Genomic DNA, 17,389 nt, shown 5'->3' with positions numbered 1-17,389 from the left:
TCATATAATAGGTCCTCACTAATGTTCATAATAAAATAGCACAATTTTTTTCTACTCGGTCCAAGTCTCTTAGGAGAGCTGTGGGAAGTTCAGAAATCCATCGTCTTGTGACATAATTTCCCCCCAAAAAAATTAATCAATATTTTTGAAAAAAATATTAAGATTTTTATTATCGTGAGAACAATGGCTTCCACTTTAACATTGCAACTTTTCAGGAGTAGAAAGCCTGCATTTTCTATTAGCTTGGATTCCCAATCGATGATGTCACAAGACGATGGGTTTCTGACCTGCCCACAACCCTCCTCTGAGAAAGAAATTACATAAAAAAAGGCAATTTTTTAGTGAGGACCAATTATATGAAGATAGGTTGAAAAGTGGTGAAGTACTCCTTTAACTATCACTACCACAATTTAGAAAATAAATACTTTGTTACAAGTAAAAGTCTGGCATTCAACATTTACTTGAATAAAAGTATATTGGCATCAAAATATACTTTTAAGTACCAAAAGTAAAAATACTCACACTCAAAATACTCCCATTTCACAAGTTCGACATGTATTTAAAAATCTTTTGAAAATAGCAGATCTACAAGCTCACAACACATCGCATCTGTCAATGAAGTATATAGGGTTTAAGTACCGGTATAGTTAAAAAATATATATATTCTCTTCTGTGTCATACACCAGCGGTTCCCAAACTGGGGGGTTTGGACCATGCAGGTTTGGACCATGCACATTTCTCAAGTGGCCATTGACTTTTAACTCTTTGAGTGCCAGCGCCCTCTAGGGGCCAAAGAATGCCAGCGCATCTCTCATAGGCGAGCGCTTTAGCTTCCAGGACTTCAGCTTCCAGGACCTGACGTGCTCACGTTCATGCACGGCATGGAAATGTCCCGGATGAAGATGCTAACAGAATGGCTATTCCCATTTTGTCATCTAAAAGATCATTTTTGGGCGATTTCGCCGTAAATAAACCTCGCGCCGCTTTCCTAAAACACAAAAAAGAGATATAAGCCTTTAAAGATGCGGTCTTTCATTGGATTAGGCGGAGATTGGCGATTGCGTTCGCAAATTACGTCCGGCCGGGACGTTGTTAGCTTTCGGCTAGTAGCTACAAAAATCAAGCCAGGCTTCAGAAGGCCTCTTATCATTTTATTCATTTAATTAAATAAAGCCGAACTACTTCGGGATCGGCACACTCGTGTACTCATCGGAAGCGGCGCCGAACATCGGGTGAACATTGGGGAGCTCAAAAATGTATTTTAAACCATTTTTAATGGAATATATCGTCGGACAGAGTAGAACGGCTAGCTGGCTAGCGGCTAGCGAGCCAGGACCACCCACGACTCTACAAGCAGCTCGGGGTAAGTGAATTAATAAAAAAAAGATTGTATTGGATTGAAATAAAGCCGAACTAGTTCGGGATCGGCACCAGATGAGTTAAGACCTTTTTAATACCAAATTGGCCAAGTTGTCAACTATTATGTAAGAAAGAGGCAAATATTGTGAGAATAGGCGATTTAGCTCACAACACCTCACAATTGTGAGCTTGTAGTTGGACTATCTTCACAATATTTGTCTGTGGAACCAATCAAATCCAATGCTATGCCTACAATTCTGAGTGCTTGTCTGGGTGGGGTTCAAATATGATGATATATGACGGATTTCATTCGCGGCCTGAAAGGTTTGGGAACCCTTGTCGTATACGAGTCCCAAGAAAAAATAACACATTTTAGAAGGCTAAAGGCTACAACTCATGATTGACAAGAGTCCCAGCAAAGAAGACAGGCTGCTGTTAGGATCAGCTAAACACTTTAAGTGCCAGTTTAAAAGCCAGTCAGCTGATGGAATTGCACCCTCTGTCCGGGCTTAGGATGACTTTACGAGAGACGTGCAATTACGTTAGCCAGGTCTGAGATTGGTGCACTACACTTTGGTGTTTGGTTAGGTGTGCCAGAGTGGGGTTTGCTCTTCTGCCTTTCCGCATGGTCTGCAGGCTCCATTTAACCTATTTTACCTATACGTTGTTACTGTACCTTTCAAGCTGGGAACATGTCATTTTAGTATTTGCGATATACATGCATCGTTTGGGCCGAGCAGAAACCTCTTATCTCCATACTCTAACCTTTCGTAAATGAATGCCCTACTTGATCACACTCCAGCATCATTACACAAAAGCATCGGAAGTAGCAGATCTACGAAATCAAAATGTGGCACGCAGCGACCCTTTTTGAGCTTATAGATCTGCTACTTTGGCTGTTTTTTTGTGTGTGTGTCCCGACGGACACACACACACACACACACACACACACACACACACACACACACTTTTATTTAGGAGGCGTTTTTAGAATCTGCCTCAGGTCTTTATGGGTTAGAATTGTTTTAGAGTAAACTCTCTGGTTTTCTAAACCGAAACCTTTTACTTTGAGGTGAGGAGTGTTACTGACTGTGGTTCTTGACATTTAATTTGGATTAACTCGCACACACTCTAACTTCCCCTCTTGTTGTTTGCACCATTTGTCCACACAGAGGCAGGCACTTTCCAAATTTAGCTACTGTAGCTCATTCTTGTTTTGGTTGGATAGTCTTTAAGACAAAGAAAGATAATTTAAGATAATATTATGTTCATATTAATCACATGGAAATAAGTGTTTCATTCTTGTAAAGGTATGTATAGCTATGTATTGTCCGCCTGACAGTGGATAGTGTGGAATATTGATTGATTGACAGAGGTACAGTTATACAATAATGCTAAAAGGATGGCCCTGAGGTTTTCCATTGTGGTCCTGTGTATGCAATTCATCAATACATATAAAGACATACAATACTATACAATAAATCATCAATATACATGAAATTATCAATTGTAAAAGTGGGATTCCTACAATGTCTTGTAAGTGGCAGAATGTCTTCCTGGCCTGTGTGTAATGGCTTGGATTAGAATCAGAGAGGTTGCTGTGTTGGGTTCATGGTGGGGTGAGGCGAGGAGGTCATGGCAGAACCTCAGTCACAATGTAATTAACAAATTGGGTCTGAACCCCTGGACCTTCAGTGGTCTGGGGTAGAAGCCAACTGTCACTCAATGGCTCTGGCGTTTGGCTATTAGCTTAAATCCACAGCTGTAGCATTAGCTGTTACTGCATTTAGTCTCTTTAAATGTGATGTTTATCACAACACATTCGGAATGTGGTTTTGACTGCAATATGCTGAAGTGTAGGGACCATGAGGTTCAAATGGGTTGACTCCCCAGACCCTGTGACGACTTTTGAACACTTTGAGACACAACATGAATGAAACGATGGAACTGTCTCTGTCAAGAACCTCAAGTGGAAGCAATTACGCGGCAGTGTTACCTGATATGAAACGTTTATTTTTAATGTTTTTATTTTAAATGACAGAACTCATTGTTATGCTTTATTTGGGATAAGTCAGCGCAGAGAGCCAGGAAACCAAGGGCAGAGAGAGGAGACAAATGCAAGACAAGACTGAGCTGGGATTCTAATTCCGGTCCTCACACTCACAGGAAGCGGCATATTATCTGTGGATTGGCTGAGACACCAGGCACCCCTTTTTTCTATAGTTTTGAGTAGTATTACTCTGTGGACAGATTGTTCTCTCATAGGGAATTGACCCATCGAATACTTTATTAACAGTTTGCAAAAGTACAGAGGTACAGTTTTACTATAATGCTAAAAGGATAACACAAAAATTCCCAAGGGCTTGTTTCCATTGTGGACGTAAGTGTTTTATTTCAATTACATCATAGTAGACTGAAATCAATCGAGTAATAATAACAATAATACACTCGAGTTATGAAATACTTATCCAAGTGCTTTACATAAAACGGAAGAAATTAGTCCCTCACACTGTCCTCAAGATCACAAAAATGTATTAATAGGGATACAATGTTTCGGACCTTCATCAGGCAACAGGCAATACATAATAATAGGTAAAACTATGACTACAGTGACTTCCCTGTTTCAAAAGGACAGGGGGCCAGCTGAGCATCAGGCTAAATTGACCCTCATCGCTTCCCCTCGACTCACAGAACGAGTGAGATTCAGAATCGCTACAGTGTACAGAGGAGCATGGTGAATGTCCAGCTCCAATTATAGAAAGAAAATACTTAGAATTTTAGAACACAAATCTTCTCTTCTGGGGGTCCCTGGCAATTTCAGATGAGGGTCCGCGGCGCAATATACATATCAATTCGGGGGGTCCTTAACATGAACAAATAATAATAAAATAAACCACTGCTTTACATAAAAAATAAATAAATAAGAAATACAATAAATTAAGAAACAATAAAATTATGACGGCATGTCAAAATACAGTGACTTCACTGTTTCCAGCGTCAGGCTAAGTTGACCCTTGTCGCTTCCCCTCGACATCCAGGACCAGTGAGATTCAGAGAGTGGCTACAGCATGAGGAGCAGTGCAGCTCCACATCCACCACAGTGGCCATGAAAGGAATCCTCTGTTGGCACCACTGCTCGCTCCCTCTTCTCCCCTCCATGAGAGAGAGAAAGAGCATCCTTTTTATTGGCATGCCCTCATACAGACATTGCAAGTCTTTCATCTCTCCTAGGAAGAGCAGCTGGCTCTCCTAGACTCTCTTCCTGCTCAGAACTCTTGCTCAAGTGTTCCCAAACTTTTCAGGCTGTGATAATAATCAAGACCTACACAGTAACTATTAAGTTTTCAAATAAATGTATTGAATTAAAAGTACAGTATTTGTCTCTCAGATTTAGTGGAGTAGAAGTAAAAGTATTGGAAATGCTCAAGTAAAGTACACATACCTCAATATTGTACTTAAGTACAGTATTTAAGTAAATGTACTTAGTTCCTTTACACTGCTGCCCACCAACGTAAGAAAAAACAACAACAACAACTGAATGATGGTTGTTTGGTTATCAGCAAAGAGGCTAGTGGGAGGATAAACTAACCTTACCACCCACAGACAGTGTGTTTTGGCAGAGGTCTTCCTGGTGGTGGTGACTGCTGTTCGTTTCCTCGCTGGCAGAAATCAGAGAGATGTCAATAGTGGTTTTGACCCGTGTGGTCGCTGTGCCTCTGCTTTGGCCCTGATGTATTAATACTGTATTTGGAATCAATAGTAAGCGAAGAGTAGTTGCCCTCTGTTTGTGTTATCTCACTCTCTCTCTCGCACTCATGCACGCGCGCGTACACTTAACTCAAGTTGCTCTTTCGAGATGGTATTTGGTGGATTGTTTTTCAAACTGTGAAACATTTGAATTAGGATAGCCCTCGACTCTTTATATAATAATAATGTATCCCCATCTGGTCCTGGAGCTGCGGAGGGAATAGTTTGAAATGAAAGGAAATGTCCTTCTGTTTATGGGCGTGTTAAGCCGGCATCATAGTCGCCTGGGCGGTGGAAGGCTTTACACCGCGGTGTAGTCTTTTCGAGTCTTTTTGAGTCATGAAACTACAACGTTACATCATTCCTCGCGGTGGAGAGCTTTCCACCGCAAGTCCCAACACATCTCTCTGTTTTTACTATCAGACAGAAGGCTCTACACCCCGTTCACTGATTGGTCAATCTAGACTAGTCAGTCACGGTGAATAGGTCTCCACCGTGGCGTACTATGATGTCCTGCTCTTATTTTCTGACTTGAGGTGGAAAGCTTTCCACCTCAAATTTGCGGTGGATAGCTCTCCACCGTACACTCTGATACGGGCTTTACAGTTAACTTTGGGGAGTGCTGCACTGCGATTTTGTATATCTGCTATTTTTGAATATTTTGACCCGACTATAAATGTCTTCTAAATCCTTCTTCTAAATCAGTGGTTCTCCAACTTTGTCATGTCAAGTACCCCCCAAATTACATGTATTTGGACGCGGACCCCCATCTCAAAATATGTTGTTCCGGGGACCCCCAGAAGCAGAGATTTGAGTTCCAAAAGTTTGCTTTGAAAAGGATATACATTATTCAAAGATTTGCAAACATTTTCAAGATTTTTCAAAGATCTACAAGCTCGCAGCGCGGCACTCGGTGCCTCGCTGTGAGCTTGTATATCTGCTATTTTCATGTAGATTTTCTGAGACAGATAGAGGTTGCTAAAGCTCATTTCAGGGGCCCGTATTATCTAAAACCAACACATCCTCACATACAGTACACTATGCTTCATGGTACATGCTTATATAGTCATCATGTTATATCTGGTTTATATCGGCTGTGTAAAAACATTAAGGTCTCAGTGATGAAAGGTTACATGCCACCGAGATTTAATTAAACCATCTTCAAGTTGCAGAGGGCCAGGATAATGTGATCCCAGTTAATCATAGCCTGTTCTCCCATCCCTTTGTCACCTATAGACCGTTTTCCTGAGCGCACCCCCCTAGCGAGCGCCGCCGCCATTGCGGAGTAGAAGTAAAATGATTGAAAATGGGAAATACTCAAGTAAAGTACAAATAGCCAAAATTGTACTTAAGTACAGTATTTAAGTAAATGTAGGCTACAAGTTACTTTACACCGCAGCTAAGGGCGGCGGCGCCCTCTAAAGGGTATCGCTCAGGAAATCGGTCTATACAAACAGTTGTGCGACAAAAATGCCAATTTACATTTTGTAATTGTGACCTCTTCAGACCCCACCCTTAGCCCCTAGCCTCGAAGACCTTACAGTCTTAGGTTCATGGTTTACCTATGATCCTAGAGTACTATTTCTACGCATTTGATGTATTACCTTGTATTCACCTGCTTGCTGTAAATCGCTCCGGATTAAGAGTGTCTGCTAAATGGCTACGTTGTAAATTGACAACCCTACTCCATCAAATCAAACTTCTATTTATATAGCACATTTAAAACAACAGAAGTGCCGTACAGGGTTGAGACAAAAAGAGCCCATCGGCGCAACAGACAACTATGTTGGTTATTTAAAGAAAACGGCATTCTGCCCATAGTACATATTGTGACATTGTTCTTTGTCCCCTCCAGACGGTGGACATCCATAAAGAGAAGGTGGCCAGGAGGGAGATCGGCATCCTGACCACCAACAAGAACACGGCGAGGACCCACAAGATCATAGCGCCCGCCAACATGGAGCGGCCGGTCCGGTACATCCGGAAGCCCCTCGACTACACCGTGCTGGACGACGTGGGCCACGGGGTCAAGGTGAGCGCACTGCTGTTCTCCTGCAGGCAACCAGACTAGTACTTGTCCCACTTAATTCAACCAGACTAGTACTTGTCCCACTTAATTCAACCAGACTATAGTACTTGTCCCACTTAATTCAACCAGACTATAGTACTTGTCCCACTTAATTCAACCAGACTATAGTACTTGTCCCACTTAATTCAACCAGACTATAGTACTTGTCCCACTTAATTCAACCAGACTATAGTACTTGTCCCACTTAATTCAACCAGACTATAGTACTTGTCCCACTTAATTCAACCAGACTATAGTACTTGTCCCACTTAATTCAACCAGACTATAGTACTTGTCCCACTTAATTCAACCAGACTATAGTACTTGTCCCACTTAATTCAACCAGACTAGTACTTGTCCCACTTAATTCCATCCAGCCATCTTTCCTTCCTTCTTTCTTTCCTTCCCTTCCTAGGTAAACTTTTTTTTTCTTCATATTATGTCTGACATCATAGAGCACATGACACTGAAACAGTATGTCCATATGGCTTTTCCAAGATATGGGCTTAATATTGATGACATCATGGATCTCTATATATGGGCATAAAAGGGACAAGGAGGAATGAATGGTTAGCACCGCTCGAATAGGGACAAGGACTGACAGATACAGAGATATTTGCAAGCGTGACAATCATGACACCTGTAGGCAGCCTAGCTCCTTTCGGAACCCCTCACTCCACTGCTACGCAGCTCCGAGATGGGGTTCCTACTGGTCGCATGCCGGAATCTTCCGGCTGGGTGGACGATCCGCCGTTAGCGATCACTTCTTACCTTTGGTGAACAGTCTATCCAAAAAGTGACGGGTTTCTGCTGATCTATAATCGTTTTACTTCTTTATCGTGGAAGAAAATCGAAGCACTGGGATGAAATAAAGACTTTATATCACTCATTTATTCAGCCGGTTCCATGTTTTTTAGACATTCCGGAAGTTGTGGCCACATAGGAAAACATTACTGCCTCCCCTGGTCACGTGGTATATAAACACAACAGGGAAAACACAGAACCGGCTGACCTAATGAGCGATATAAAGTCTTTATTTCATCCCAGTGCTTCGATTTTCTTCCACGATAAAGAAGTAAAACGATTATAGATCAGCAGAAACCCATCACTTTTTGGATAGACTGTTCACCAAAGGTAAGAAGTGATCGCTAACGGCGGATCGTCCACCCAGCCGGAAGATTCTGGCATGCGACCATTAGGAACCCCATCTCGGAGCTGCGTAGCAGTGGAGTGAGGGGTTCTGAAAGGAGCTATAGGCAGCCCACGTCCTATACTTGGCACTGCAGTTGGTTGCCGACGGCCGGGAATGTTGAGACGTGTGCTCATACAAACTGGTGTTCCAAACGTTGTCCTTTGAGTTCATAAACAATCAAATGTATTCTGTCCAAGTCCTACTGTATACTCGGCATAAATAAACAAACAGTCAACGTACAGAACCACCAGCCCCTGTGAGACACAGTCAAAAAACAGTTTGCCTCTCTCATCAACAACACCTGTGCCTGATTACGGACCTTGTTAAATTCCTAGGCAGTTTGGCCTTGACCCTGTCCTTCTATGATATGATTTTTGAAGAGGAAAGATAAAGGGTACATGAGGGCGGACCAATGGTGAAACGGTAACTTTTAGAATGCATGAATGAATGTGTTCTCTTTTCTTCACTCACTCAACTCACTCTTCATTTCCTGTAGGTTTTCTTTAATTCTATTAAGGCCGTTTTCCACTGATATGACCCAACACCACACCACTCCACACCGCCCACTTGTGCCAGGTTTTCCACTACAAGGACCTTGGTAGAGTGGTGTGAAAGTAGTACTAAAAAATGTGGTACTAAAAAAGTATCCAATCTAAAGTAGGTCTGAGCTAGGCGGCCAAACAGGGCCAAACACTTCATAATGACTGATCACTCACTGACTTTTCATTTAGACCACCAGAATACAGTTGTACTACATGATATATTCTATTGTGTTATAACCAATATTATAATCTAGTATAGTGTATTATAGTTATCATAGTAATACATTAATAGTTTAAAATGTATTATAATCACTGTTATCATCCATTATAGTGTATTATAATTAGGATAGTCGTGATACAAATTTATATTGTATTATAATCACAATTAAAAGGGGCAATTTGTTTCTTACCGATAGGGGTACTTTTTTGTAATGCAGGCGTCTTCAGCAGGGGGTCCGGGGCCCCTAGGGGGTCCTCAGAGTTACTACAGGGGGTCCTCCAAATCTTCCAATCCCTTTTATATTAACAACTAGAACCCTAACGTCCATGTTCTGAGAATTGTTGCCAAAAATAGTAGATCGGCTATTTTCGGCAAAGAGGTTTGGTGTAAAGGGGAAAAAGAGCAGACCAAGTACAGAGTAAAAGGTCAAGTTTATTAAGTAGGCTATTGACGGTTCAAGTGGTTAAATATCTGAAAACACAAATTAACATGAATCCAAAACACACGGATGATTGTGCTGTCAAACGATGAAACTATATGGAATCTATGAAAAGGTTGAGGGGGTCCCTGTTTCATCTCTCTCTCAACTAAGGGGTCCTTGGCCTGAAAACGTTGAAGACCCCTGTAATGGAAAATGTAGATATTTGTATGTGGTGCGGTGTGGTGTGGTGCTTAAGCTTCAGTCAAAAAGGGGCTTATGTGAGTCTTCTTAGCAGCTGTTCCTTTGTTTGCTGGTGGCTACACTTTATTTACAACCTGTGCCCACACTGCACTGCTTCCTGCTGGTCTCTACAGTTGAGTTTTTCCCTGATTCAGGATGCCTGTTTGGCTATTGTGTCCAATGTCCTCCTGACTTAACGCTTTAGTGCAGGGGTCTTCAACGTTTTCAGGGCAAGGACCCCTTAGTTTAGAGAGAGATGAAGCAGGGACCCCCTCAACCTCTTCATAGATTCCATATAGTTTCATCGTTTGACAGCACAATCGTCAGTGTATTTTGGTTTCATGTCAATTTGTGTTTTCAGGTATTTACCACTTGAACCGTCAATACATAATAAACTTGACCTTTCACTCTGTACTTAGTCAGCTCTTTTTCCCCCTCTACACCAAAGCTAATTTGCCAGAAATAGCTGATCTACAAGCTCACAACGCCTCGCAGCGCGAGGCGTTGCGAGCTTGTAGATCCGCTATTTTTGGCTAAAGTTCTCAGAATATGGACGCTAGGGTTCAAGTGGTTGATATAAAAAAGGAGGGAAAAAAATTATATCACGCAAAGATTTGGAGGACCCCCTGTAGTAACTCTGAGGACCACCTAGGGGTCCCGGACCCCCTGTTGAAGACCCATGCTTTAGTGGCACGAGGTCTTTGATTTATTTCACCCTTGTCCTCTGCACCTCCTTGTCATGTGTATTGTTGACACATTGACATGGCCACCATGTAAATATCCATGCTGTACAGGCAGAAACCTTGCATTTTCAGGAAATGCAACAAAGGATCCAATGGATTTGGTGTAGTTATTATTGAGTCACAAGCTCTTGTTAACCCATTTAGGCCTAGAATTATTGAATGCTTTAACCAGTGAAAAATAGCAGATCTACAAGCTCACAGCGCGGCACCGAGTGCCGCGCTGCGAGCTTGTAGATCTGCTATTTTTGAAAAAAGCCGTGAAAATGTGTGCAAATCTTTGAATATATGTATTTTCAAAGCGAACGTTTGTAACTAAAATTTTGCTTCTGGGTGGTCCCCTGGAACTAGATATTTTGAAATGGGGGTCCGTGGCCAAATAAATATAATTTTGGGGGTCCTTAACTCATTAAAAGCCAACCCCGCGGGAAAAGTAATAGAGTATCTATAGTGCCATCCACGCGATGTCGCGGGAAAAGTAATATATTACTGTAACGGCGAGTAAAAATACCTAGTACAATGGCCGACGATCCGGAAACGAAATCCGCGCTGATTTGTCATCATCACGGCTCCACGAGCACACAATAGTCATCCCATAACATTGAGGTGGACGGCCGATCTCATCTTTAATGTCCATTATCTCAAAACTACACTTTAGAAGCTAGGATGGAGGCAGATGCTCGCTTATTTTACACAGTTATAAAAGCTCCCGGTCGGCCATTACACAACTCCACGTGGACACGCATCGGTTCCGGCGCACGATCCGATGACGTCAGACCGGAAGTACTTCCGGTCTAGACTTCTGGCCTTCAAAATAAGACAGCGGCCGTTAATGGGGCCGGGAGGGGGCACTCTGGACCCCCTAATCCGTTAATGTCCTGGGCTCAGAATGAGTTAACATGAAAAGGTTTGAGAACCACTGACATAGTAGTCTCTCAAGAACAGACTAACTGAGCTCCAGTTAAGTGAAAAGGACCTTTTCTTTGACGATGGCTGGCCAGATTGCTGACATTCCAAAAACCTTAGAAGGATTCAAAAGACACTTATAGAATCGGGTCAAAATTCTAATTTTCACGATTTTTCAAAAATAGCAGATCTACAAGCTCGCAGCTCGGCACTCGGTGCCGCGCTGTGAGCTTGTATATATGCTATTTTTTTATATTTAAAGCATAAAATATTGCGTCATATTGTGTTCAGGCCTAAATGGGTTAATACTTTCAGTTTTCTCTGGTTATATATAATACAAATAATTAAAAAACACAGTTCACACACCACTTTCAATCAACCTGCCGTCCCTATATATCTTGAGGAACCAGATATATCCGGGCGCCACTTCTCCATTGAACTCAATGGATGCAGCCGCCATGTTCTTTTCTGTCGCCCGCCTACTTTGAATGGTGTGCACGTTCTTGATAGGCAAATACTCAAATATCTTTTTAGAGAGAAATCAACCGTTTGCTCAATGGATACAAAACTAGGATCAATGGGCACTTGAGAAAGAAGAAAAAAACGTAATGGCGTAAAATCAATGTCTTTTACAAAATGTAAAAGCCAACATTATTCGAGGGAACTGGTTTTGATCTGATCATTTATTTTAATAAATAAAAAATAACTTCACTAATAGATCTACAAGCTCATAATATCACGTATCACGACGGGTTGTGAGCTTGTAGGGACTTCAGCGGTTAATGCATGACCATCTAACATATAATTTTCCGAGTCTGTCTGTCTGTCTGAGTGTCTGTCTGTCTGAAACCGCGTTTCTCCTCAGTGGCTGGAGCAATTGATCTGAAATCGCATTACCATCAGCATATGAACACACCTGACATAACTGTGAAGCCCGTTTGTCACTTTCACAAATCGTATGCTGTATAATTGCATTTTTATGGTGTATCTATATCTATTTAGCCTACAGTACCTTTTGTGACCACACATGTTAAGGGAGGGGCGCTGTTGTTCAGGCCATGCACAATCACACACAAACCCACACACACACACACACACACACACACACGGGGGGGGGGGAGTGTGTGTGTGTGCAGGCGGGCAGGCGGGCGGGCGGGCGGGGGGGGTGGTTCTGGCCCTGTTACAGATGTTGTCCAAAATCATGCAGATCGGTACACAGTATCTCTGTAGCCGTTAAATGGAACGGGTATTTCTTACATTGATGCTCCTACATATTAGCATGCAAGCACCAGTTAAAGTTACTTTCCATCCCTCATATACTGTGTGCACAGTGCACATCCCATAATCCACACACTGCACATCATTTCGGAGCTCATATCTTTGAACGGGTAAGGGCTAGTTAGCATTAATTTATGAAAAAACAAAAACATAAAAAAGATGAAGGTTTCTGCCCGACAGCGACGATTTCCATTTTTTCTGGCGCACGCTCTCTCTCTAGCTCTTTCCCTTTTTTGCACTTTCTCTGTCTCTTTTTTTCCCTGTCTTTTTAATTCGCTATCTTTCTGTCTCTAACCTCCTGTTGTGTGTGTCTTTTATCTTCTGTACTATGCATCTATGTTAGCCTGCAGGAGTATGTTCTGTGTGTGTGTGTGTGTAAAGTGTGTGGGATGAAGGGTGGGGGGTGGGGGGGGGGGGAGTTGAAACGACCCGAGAGGAACCGATTACATCACGTTGGCTTAAAAAAAAAAGAAAAAAAGGTTCTATTCTTGGACCGCTGTGAAGGGGGGGGGGGGGGGGGGGGGGGGTGAGTGCAGTGATTAATTTACGAGACGTTACTAAAAAGCACTTTAGGACCAGGAGGCTTCTCTCTCTCTCTCGTAATCACTTTCTCACGTTTCTCATCGGTGTTGAAGCCATGCTCTCAGACATCCTGCTCGCTTTTAAAGGACTGATTCATTCCTATTGGATTTATTTATTGTTTAATCCAGAGTCCATTAGAGTCACAGGTGGACCTTTGAAGAAAAAGAGACAACTGAACAGATTTTCATGGAATGGATTAGGGCTCCAACTATTGATTATTACAAGCCATTATTCAGGCGATTTCCAATGACCTTCAATGGACACAGCTGGCATGTTCTATTCAGTTTTGAAAGGTTCTTGATCAATAATGATCAATCAATAATGTTTTATAATCGATTTAACTGTTGCATCCATAGAATGGATACCCTCTTCATGAAATAAAGTAGCCTACAGAAGGTTGGTGCCATCGCCAATGTTTCCTCTCCTGCCATTGGGCGGTTTGCTTTAGGGATCAACCAATGGTTCTCAACTTTTTCAGGCCCCCCAAAATAATCATATTTGAACTGGAGACCAGTTCAAATATGCACTTGGAATGTAGGCAGTTGAGGCATTACATTTTTATTTTATTTTTACTCGATTCCAGAGTTACAAATTTTGAAAATATCCAAATTACAAGCTCAAAGCATGTTGTGAGCTTGTAGATCGGCTAGTTTCACCATTTCCCCTCTTTCTTATATAATTCAACAATTTGGCCAATGTTTGACCATTTTTTATAGTAGAGTTTATTGATAACATTTTTGGGAGGTATTAAAAAGGTCTTTAAATTGACCCTTCACTGTCATCTGGAGACCCCACCAAAATCATGTCGGGACCCCGTCCCGACGCGCAGGTTGAGGCTTGGGTCAAGGCGACAGTGTGGCATTCATGACATCACAGCCATGGCAGCTGGAGGTATTTTGCGATTTCTATCGGCACTGCTCCCCCACCCCGGGGGGCTTCCGCTAGCCTCATCAATCAGCCAATCAATCAATCACTGCTGTCAGACAGATTGGATTTGGAGCCCACTACCATTATGTCCGGTGGGATGATGTAGGCATTGATAACCATGTCAATCTCCATCTGCTGCTGTGTCACACATTAGAATGGATCAGCCTGTGGCTGTGCACACAATGTGTTATTTGTGTGTTAGCTAACGCAGTGATTCTCAATCTTTTCAGGCCGCGACCCCCAAAATAATCATATTTTAACTGGGGACCCCCCCCCCCCCCCCCCACCCTGACGAGCACTAAGAGTTGAGGCATTACATTTTGTATAACACGGTTCTCTAGTGAAAATAGCAGATCTACATGCTCACAACGCCTCGCAATGTGAGGTGTTGTGAGCATGTAGATCGGCTATTTTCACAATTTCTGCCTCTGATATTTGACAATTTGGCCAATGTTAAATTCTTCATTTTAGAGGTATTAAAACTCCTTAAATTGTCACTTTAGAAATGTGCAGATACCCTCTATACACTCAAACTTTATGTTGGTTTGTTCACTGTTGAGGGAGAAAACAATGTTGCACATTAAGTTAATCATCTGGGAACCCCCAAAATAATTTAGGGGCCCCCCCTGGGGGTCCCGACCCACAGGTTGAGAACCACTGTGTTAGCTAACGTAAAGCAAAACCTATTCATTTGGACATGGTACATAATATGTTCAATTATCATGCAGGTATGTTGAGCTATACAGTATATAACCTAATATACACAGTAATTTAAAACAAGTTGTAATTTGGAGTAAAACCCATATAGCTCTTGATTGATTTTGATTGAATACTTTATTAGCAGTCATTGGAAAAGCAGTACAGTTCAGATACAAGATCTTCTAATAGGCTTTAACCGATTTAGGCCTGAACACATTATGACGCAATATTCTATGCTTTAACTATTGAAAAATAGCAGATATACAAGCTCACAGCGCGGCACCGAGTGCCGCGCTGCGAGCTTGTAGATCTGCTATTTTTGAAAAATCGTGAAAATTTGAATTTTGACCCGATTCTATAAGTGTCTTTTGAATCCTTCTAAGATTTTTGGAAAAAAACCTATGTTAGCAATCTGGCCAGCCATCGTCAAAGAAAAGGTCCTGTTCACTTCAACTGGAGCTCAGTTAGTCTGTTCTTGAGAGACTACTGTGTCAGTGGTTCTCAAACCTTTTCATGTGAAGGACCCCCAAAATGATATGTATTTGGCCACGGAGCCGCATCTCAAAATATTTAGTCCCAGGGACCACCCAGAAGCAAAATTTGAGTTACAACCGTTCGCTTTGAAAATACATATATTCAAAGATTTGCACACATTTTCACGACTTTAAAAAAAAATAGCAGATCTACAAGCTCGCAGCGCGGCACTCGGTGCCGCGCTGTGAGCTTGTATATCTGCTATTTTTCACTGGTTAAAGCAGTCAATAATTTCTAGGCCTAAATGGGTTAAAGCCAAGAAAGCACAATGGCTTGTTTACATTGGGGTCCTTTTGTACTCAATTCATAGAGGCTCATAATATGAGGTACAAACTGTAGGTTTTATTTCAAATTAATCAATCTGACTAAATATTTTTAAAAAGTCTCATTTTTGTTTCTTTTCCCCCAAATGAACGATTCTTGCACTGCCAAGTGTCATACAGTACCAATTAATTACTTTGCAAGTTTCCAGAGATGTTTCTGCAATTTTCTAAGATAAATAATTGGTAAAACGCTTACATTGAGACTAGGGCTGTCCTCGACTCAGGATTTATGAAGTCGATTCGAGTCGCGGGGGTTAATCCGACGCGTCGACGAATCGTTTTATTGTCTACTTTGTATTAAAAAAAAAAAAAAAAAAAAAGTGTTGCTTTAAACCACGTCAACATAATACAATAATACATTAAGAGATGAATTGAATACACGGTGTTTTCAGTGATATCGGTGCGCGAGCACAAAATGTACAACCATAGAGTTATAACCATAGAGTTATAATAAGAGGTTATAACACACCGTTAAAACAAATAAAACATCTCCGCTGTTTCAACTCTGCCCCGTCTCTCGGCAGCGTGCAGTATAGATGAGACATTTGCGAACGATTCCGCTCTCTTGAACGGCTCTTTTAAATGAACGATGGGATCCAGTCTGCAGTCGCGGGACACAGAGCATTGACAGAGTAATGAGTCAGTGTCGAGAACGGATTCATTTCAGAAACGGATCATAAACAGGTGGAGGCACAGCTCCCGCTAGAGCCAGCAGTGTGGACATGTCATGGACGCAAACACAGCGAAACACAATCATTCATCATGGATTACAACACTGGAACAATTCAGAAGCACTTTAATTAGAAAATGTAACTTGTAGCCTACACTTGTGTATGTTAATTTGACTTTAGAAGATTGTTTACTTCGTGGACGTGCGTTTGTGCTGTGGCAGGAGGTTATTTAATATGGGATTTTGACAGCGTGCTTCCTCCTCTTAACGGAACACCGCCCCGGCTCCGAATGTTTTAACGAAGCGGCGGTTCTGAACCGTTCTGGCCGTTCTGTCTCACTTTCACCCCTACGCTGGTGCTGAGACAATAAATAACTGTTCGCCAATTGCTACTTCTCATTGGAAGTACATGACACCAGTCCAGCAGTGCACCGCAGTAGTAGGCTAACTGGTGATATAAAAAATATATATATTTTCGCCTCGACTCAAACAATTGGCGTCGATTCGCGGGGCTTAAAACGACGCGTCGATTCGTCGATTTTTAGAGGACAGGCCTAATTGAGACAAAACAAATTGTTACTTGTATTTTTCATGTAGCTTGACCCACATAAGATGATGAAACTGAGTACAAAGGTTCTTGTACGGTTATAGATTCACTTTCAGTAGAGTAAACATGACATCTTGTTAATGTGTCACTACTGACACAAATGTTGTCATGTAAATGTATTAGATGAAGGCATCATATCTTATCCGTTGTTAAAAATGGATTAGAGAAGCATCTGTTTTGTGAATATCTTTCTTTGTCCGAGAGTCCCGAGTGGATTTTGTAGCTGTCAATGTTGAAATGATAAATGAGACATTTATGAGAGCAGATATTGTACAATGCCGAATATAGATCTCTCCCTCATTCCATACCTCCTACTCTCTACACACAAACACAC

The 17,389-nt window shown here is 41.8% G+C and overlaps 1 protein-coding gene across 6 annotated transcripts in view; it reads left to right on the top strand.

Annotated features, from left to right (window-relative positions):
• Positions 1 to 17,389, top strand: part of LOC308307058 (abl interactor 1-like) — a 110,654-nt gene that overhangs the window by 55,832 nt on the left and 37,433 nt on the right. For all 6 annotated transcript variants that reach the window (XM_080752170.1, XM_080752167.1, XM_080752169.1 and 3 more), the window contains exon 3: positions 6,962 to 7,138. In XM_080752170.1, coding sequence (XP_080608296.1) covers positions 6,962 to 7,138 — 177 coding nt within the window. The remainder of the gene's footprint in view (positions 1 to 6,961; positions 7,139 to 17,389) is intronic.

Source organism: Nannobrachium achirus (assembly GCF_963921795.1).
Source record: "Nannobrachium achirus genome assembly, chromosome: 21".
Taxonomy (NCBI): domain Eukaryota; kingdom Metazoa; phylum Chordata; class Actinopteri; order Myctophiformes; family Myctophidae; genus Nannobrachium; species Nannobrachium achirus.
This window is presented reverse-complemented; position numbering and strand designations above follow the sequence as displayed.